The sequence below is a fragment of the Dicentrarchus labrax genome, unplaced genomic scaffold (assembly GCF_905237075.1).
Source record: "Dicentrarchus labrax unplaced genomic scaffold, dlabrax2021, whole genome shotgun sequence".
Taxonomy (NCBI): Eukaryota; Metazoa; Chordata; class Actinopteri; family Moronidae; genus Dicentrarchus; species Dicentrarchus labrax.
Genome location: NW_026136706.1, coordinates 14135333 through 14142141, shown reverse-complemented (window position 1 = coordinate 14142141; position 6809 = coordinate 14135333). Strand labels below are relative to the sequence as shown.

General features: G+C 40.8%; 1 protein-coding gene across 1 annotated transcript; it reads left to right on the top strand.

Annotated features, from left to right (window-relative positions):
• The first annotated feature begins 561 nt into the window (after positions 1-561).
• Positions 562-5973, top strand: nr4a2a (nuclear receptor subfamily 4, group A, member 2a). The gene is made up of 8 exons (XM_051404814.1): positions 562-727; positions 1239-1340; positions 1562-2433; positions 2923-3052; positions 3233-3396; positions 3858-4060; positions 4227-4405; positions 4528-5973. The coding sequence occupies exons 3-8, from the start codon at positions 1564-1566 to the stop codon at positions 4782-4784; spliced, it is 1803 nt and encodes a 600-aa protein (XP_051260774.1). The 5' UTR covers positions 562-727; positions 1239-1340; positions 1562-1563; the 3' UTR covers positions 4785-5973.
• The last annotated feature ends 836 nt before the right edge of the window (positions 5974-6809 follow it).

Here is a 6809-nt window from a genome sequence, read left to right as displayed (position 1 = left end):
GATATAAATAGACTCAGTAATATCAGCAGGGATGTTTCTACCTTACATGCCGGCCTGCTGCAACCTAGAAGTTCACCTTTAATGCATCATGCACAACATTGAATGACTTAATAGTTGTGTGTGATGACGTGGTGGAGGAAACAAAGGTGACTTGAAGAGAACTATTAACAAAAGTTAATTAGGCCTATATGTGCAAAAACCACCAGCTCATCACTACCTGTCTCATTTACTTTGCACACCTGTGATAAATACAATGAAATCACAGCACATGAGATTCATGTGAGCCCCAAAACAAGCGTGACTTAAGTCCTCTGCAAACACAAAGGTTTCTGAATTGAGCATAGAGGGGTTTTACCCTCCACTACATCTCTGCTAATGTCCATGTGGGAAGCAACATAGAACACATACCACAAGACAAACATACTCGCCAGAAAAATTGGGGCTTGAGAAAGTTCCCAAGCGGATTGGTCCTTGTCGGTGTCGACGCCGATGACGTAGCGCTGTGAAACACGTGGGCCACGGTATCCAGAGCTCACATAAACAAAGCCACATTGGCCAGACTGGGTAGTCGAAGCTCGTGTCGCTGTCAGTACGCGGAGTCACAAGGTTTGCCTGCCTGGCATTGTTGGGTACCGACGCTCATGATTTGGAGCTTTTACAGAAATTGATGAATACCCCCTGCATGCTTATCGCATGGATTGAAAGCCACGATCCTCATGTGAAAGAGGTAAGATCCACTCTTTCTCTTTCTTTGGCGACATAATTTGTGTGTGCGCTTTATACTTGCAGCGCATTCTCCTTTTTAAATCTTTTTATTCTTTCTTTCTTTCTTTCTTTTTCTTTTAGTCGTCTTTTCACTGTTAAACTGACATTGTGGAAAAAAAACTGAGTCTGGCTCAGGCTGTTCAGATCTGTGGATGTTTAATATATATTTCGCGAGGATTCTTAAGCGTTCTGCTTTCTAGACAAGTTGCCACTATTGTCAAGTGCGCGAAGTTGCGAACAAGCCCACACTTTATAATAACAAAAGCAAGAGACGACTTATATTGTTATATTTCTATATGCCTGTATTCTTTCGGTATCAACATTTTTTAAGACATTTTGAGAAATGCTGTGCGTAATTCGAATTTGTGCACACTTTGGGCGCAATGGTTTAGGCTAAATCTGTCTTCTTTTTTTTTTTTAGATATTGTTTTATTTTATAATCTAGTAAATGTCAAAGTGATGTGTTTTATTAGGGGAAGATCCAGAACAGAGCCGCTTTCTCGAATCCTGACACCCATACAACTCCTGACATTACCCATTTCAAGTGTCACCGAAACACTGTCAGAAGACTTGAGGTATGATATTGAAAACTATTTACAAATAAAAAACACACAGATGTGTTATTGTTTCTTGTGATTTTACTCTGAAATGACTGATTTAATGTAAAGCACTTTATTTATTGTATTCACTGTTTAGAGTAAAAATAGTTTAAATAGACTAAATTATAAAACTTTTTTTCACGGTTTAAACATTTCTTTGAGGAATTCTGATGTGTTTTTCTCCGTTTGGTTTTCAGCCATGCCCTGCGTTCAGGCTCAGTATGGATCATCACCTCAAGGAGCTAGTCCTGCTTCCCAGAGCTACAGCTACCACACCGCAGGAGAATACAGCTGCGACTTCTTAACACCTGAGTTTGTTAAGTTTAGCATGGACTTGACCAACACTGAGATCACGGCTACTACTTCTCTCCCGAGTTTCAGTACATTCATGGACAACTATAACACCAGTTACGACGTTAAACCGCCCTGTCTGTATCAGATGCCCCACTCTGGAGAGCAGTCCTCTATCAAGGTGGAGGACGTCCAGATGCACAACTACCATCAGCAGAGCCACCTGCCACCCCAGTCGGAAGAAATGATGGCTCACTCTGGGCCTATGTACTTCAAACCCTCCTCACCTCATGCCCCGAGCACACCAAACTTCCAGGTTCAGCCCAATCACATGTGGGAGGACCCTGGATCCCTCCACAGTTTCCACCAGAACTATGTTGCGGCCACGTCTCATATGATGGACCAGCGCAAGAATCCGGTGTCAAGGCTTTCACTCTTCTCCTTCAAGCAGTCCCCGCCTGGTACTCCTGTTTCCAGCTGTCAGATGCGGTTCGATGGGCCGCTACACGTCTCCATGAACCACGACAACCCGGGCGTGCACCGCGGCCTGGACGGCCAGAGCTTTGCGGTGCCCAGCGCCATACGGAAACAGGCTGGTCTGGCCTTTCCTCACTCCCTGCAGCTCGGCCACGGGCACCAGCTGGTGGACAGCCAAGTGCCATCGCCCCCGTCCCGAGGATCTCCGTCAAACGAGGGTCTGTGTGCGGTCTGTGGGGACAACGCAGCCTGCCAGCATTATGGAGTGAGAACCTGCGAGGGCTGCAAAGGATTTTTCAAGGTGGGCTGAGATGACAGGAACCATGAATCAGTGTAACTGTTATTACAGGGGGCAAACAATCTGCTGTGTGTTCCTTAATATTCACGGCGCCCGTGAGTTGATCTTAAAAAAACAAAACAATGATAACACAGCCTAAACATTTAATAGAATCACATTTTCAATGCGGGCTACACCAAATATTATCAAGCAACACCTTAAAGTGCGTGCGTAAAATAACTTCATGTGACAATCATATATATCCACACATAGAGGATCTCAGAGGAGTAAGTAAAATATGAAAGACCACGAATGTGTATTTGCTGACTGTCTATTCCCTCTTGTTGGCTGATATAGCGCAGTCCCAAACAGGAGATGAGACAGATATTATATCGTTTTCATTTTTTTTATGTTGGTATCAGTTGTGCAGCAATCCCAAGTCCGTGTTCTACGTGTTACACAGCCTTACAAACAGGCCTGCTGAGTGACAATATGCCTTTTCTTTCTTTCCAGCGCACCGTTCAGAAAAATGCAAAATACGTGTGTTTAGCAAATAAAAACTGCCCTGTTGACAAACGCCGAAGAAATCGTTGCCAGTTCTGCCGTTTCCAGAAGTGCATTGTCGTCGGAATGGTGAGAGAAGGTATGTTTAGGCCATGCATTAAATTATTTTAGACCAGTTGTTTATATTTCCCCACCGGTACACTGAGAAAACGTGCGTAATGGAGTGTTGGATTATTATTTAAACCATATTTAAGTATTTACGCACAGCAGCAGGAGTGCATATGAGTGACTTATATGTCATGTGTTTCTTCCAATCGAGTTGTCCGAACGGATAATCTGAAAGGTCGGAGAGGACGTCTACCATCCAAACCCAAAAGTCCCCAGGAGCCCTCCCCACCCTCGCCGCCGGTGAGCCTCATAAGCGCACTTGTTAGGGCCCATGTGGACTCCAACCCCTCCATGTCTGCTTTGGACTACTCCAGAGTAAGTAAAGTACCACGATCCAAGAATTATAGCACACACACACACACACACACACACACACACACACACACACACACACACACACACACACACACACACACACACACACACACACACAATGCTTAAATGAAAAAAGAACTGAGTTACAACTACAAGTCTGGCTGAAAACAGAAGCAACAACAAGATTGATGGCCTTTTTAATTTAGTCCTGCTTTTAGGTAACAATTTACTGCCTTGAAAGTTTTCTGTAATACATCGCTGAATTCCTAACTTTGTCTGGCTTTTAATGTGGCATATTTTTCCCTTAGTAAATTGCGTTGAAATAAAGAACTTAATAAAAAAGACGACACGAATTTAATAGTAAAAAAGCACCCTCTCCCTCTTGGAAATGGGCATTTGCAATTTCACGGATTATATATTTTAAAGGACCTCATTAAGGCGCTGTTTAAATTAAATTCCAGTTCCAGGCTAACCCTGACTACCAAATGGCTGGAGACAACACTCAGCACATCCAGCAGTTCTATGATCTCCTGACGGGCTCCATGGAGATCATCCGGGGCTGGGCGGAGAAGATCCCTGGCTTTTCTGATCTACCGAAGCAAGATCAAGATCTCCTCTTTGAATCCGCCTTCCTGGAACTTTTTGTCCTGCGGCTGGCATACAGGTAAGCCGCGTAATTATTAAACAAAACAATCCAGGCTTTGGATAATTATCAGCTCCTCCTTCAAGCTTCATTGCTTTGGCTTTTATTAGCTACCCAATAATAAGAAGGCTCTTAAATTCCCATTTATTGCCAGGCGTAATTAATGGCATTTTCTTATTAATTGCAGGTCCAACCCAGTGGAAGGCAAACTTATTTTTTGTAATGGAGTGGTGCTACACAGGCTACAGTGCGTCCGTGGATTTGGAGAGTGGGTGGACGCTATCGTGGAGTTTTCTTCCAACTTGCAGAGCATGAACATAGACATCTCAGCTTTCTCCTGCATCGCAGCTCTGGCCATGGTAACAGGTGCGTAAAGGGCGGCTGCGCCTGTGGGAACTCTGCCTGCGCTACAATGCATGCAAAAAAAACAGAGAACGTGAATGCATCGGAAATAATTTCTCCTGTGTCCTTTTTCTTCTATATTTCAGAGCGACACGGGCTCAAGGAACCCAAGAGAGTCGAGGATCTCCAAAACAAGATAGTCAACTGCCTCAAGGATCAAGTGACATTCAATGGCGGTGGATTGAATCGTCCCAACTACTTGTCAAAACTCTTGGGAAAGCTCCCTGAACTGCGCACACTATGTACTCAAGGTCTGCAGCGTATCTTTTACCTAAAACTAGAAGATCTAGTCCCTCCGCCAGCAATAATTGACAAACTTTTCCTCGACACCCTACCTTTCTGAGTCTGACTCGATGGAGAGACCTCAAAGAACTTCCAAAAAGACTGTTTGAGTCAGACTTGACAGATTTTTAACGCTATTATTTCTGAATATTTGCAAGCTCCGTAGGCTAATAGAACAACATTACACTATTTATGAGTAAGGATTCATGAAAAAAAAGGGGAAAAAAAGAATAACAAGAGGAAGGGACAGAAAGTTTGATTGTTCTGTAGGCCTTTTTAATTCATTGAAATTGTTTTCTCGAGTGCCAAACGAGTGAATCATCCGGGGGAATTTCTCTCCAGTGGACAAATTGTCAACAAAGTTAATCCGGTCTTGCAATCACTTACTGTTTTATTTAACATCGGCTCTACTGATTCAGCATACTCAGATGTAATATATTCCATTTATATATATGGACACACACGCACACACGCACACACACACACACACACACACACACACACACACACACACACACTGTATATTATAATAGATTATGTGATGCCTCCAATGCATCGGTTTATAACATGTGTACAAAGTTTGTTATAATGAAAAGATTTAATTTTCTTTTCTTTTCTGACTCGTGCCTATGTGTTTCTGACAGGATCCCAAAAAGTATCCAGAAAAGACAACGCATGTTCTAGTTTTTCTTTTTTTTTCTTTCTTTTATAGGCACTTGCTGAGGTGATGTCTATATATAATATATACCGGACACTATGTAGTCTGCTAGATTTGATACAGATTCGTAGTTATGGCACTCCTTTTATGTATGACGCATATGTGGAAAAATATCTCATCTGTATAGAAAATGAGGGACCCATGGTGTTTGTAAAACTGTCAGACATTCCTTGTTTGTATGTGCTGTAAGTATTGTTGCTGTTGAATATAAACGTTTCTATATATTTATTATTTCTATTGCCAAGAGCTACACTAAGCATGGTGCAATTTAAACGATTTCAAACCATCCAAGTTCATGCTGAGCACGTTGTCTATGTTTTATGTCTTATAAACGTCTAGGTAGTTATGATTTAACACGTTTTGGAAATGAAAAACTCCATCCTTATATCAAGAGGTTCATGAGTGTGTGATATAGGCCCACATCTTTGACATCATGATGTACTTACAACTTCTGTAACGCATTTGGTGCCGGATTCAAAAACTTTAGAGAGAAAGAAATATTTAATGTTTACAAATAAAACTTTTAAATCAATTCTTTGCTAAATAGTTTCTCTGAAATTAATTTATTCTTTAAATTCAGACCTCACTGATCGGACTGAGCTACTTTACTTCTAACTTCTAATTATTGTAAGTATCTAAGTATTGTGATCAGCGCTAGCAGGCCTATTTGCGCAGGGATCAACCATTTTAATAATAAGTAATAATAATACGTATTTCTTTTTTTTCTTTTAGTATCTAACTTGAACTAAATGTGAAATTGTGTAGATCTGTTCAGTTCATGTAGTAAGTTATTGACTGTGAACATGTCGCAAATAATGGGAAGGCCTAGGCATGACTTAAGTTTAAATTCTCTTTTTTGTTTACACAAAAATATGTTGCACATATTTATTATTTAGCCATTTTTAATAATTTTATTTACACCAAAACTGAGCGGATATTTCAGTCATCTAAATTACTTTTTAATACACTCAAAATTTGGGGAACAGCTCTTTCCTGCATGCGTGTCTATATTTCTTATATTTTAATTGTTAAAAAAAGAAGCAGCTTTCATGAACACATCCCAGGCTGTTTAAACCTCTTTTCTTTTTCTAATGTCTATTTGTATTTGACAAAGGCTACAGTGGATTAAATTTAAGAGTCTTCATCTTTCGTTTTAATCCCAAAATAAAGTAACATTTTGAGCGAACAATAAAATAGAAAAAGAACATCGGATTTTATAATTCAGTTTATTCTATGGATGTTCTTTGCTGGTGCGAAAGTTGATGCAAATGAAAAGTTTAAGGTTGACTCTCTGGACCGACCTCCCTTGTTCCTAGTCAAAGGATTAAAAATGTGACATTATTTCAATTTGTATACGAGATCTTTTTT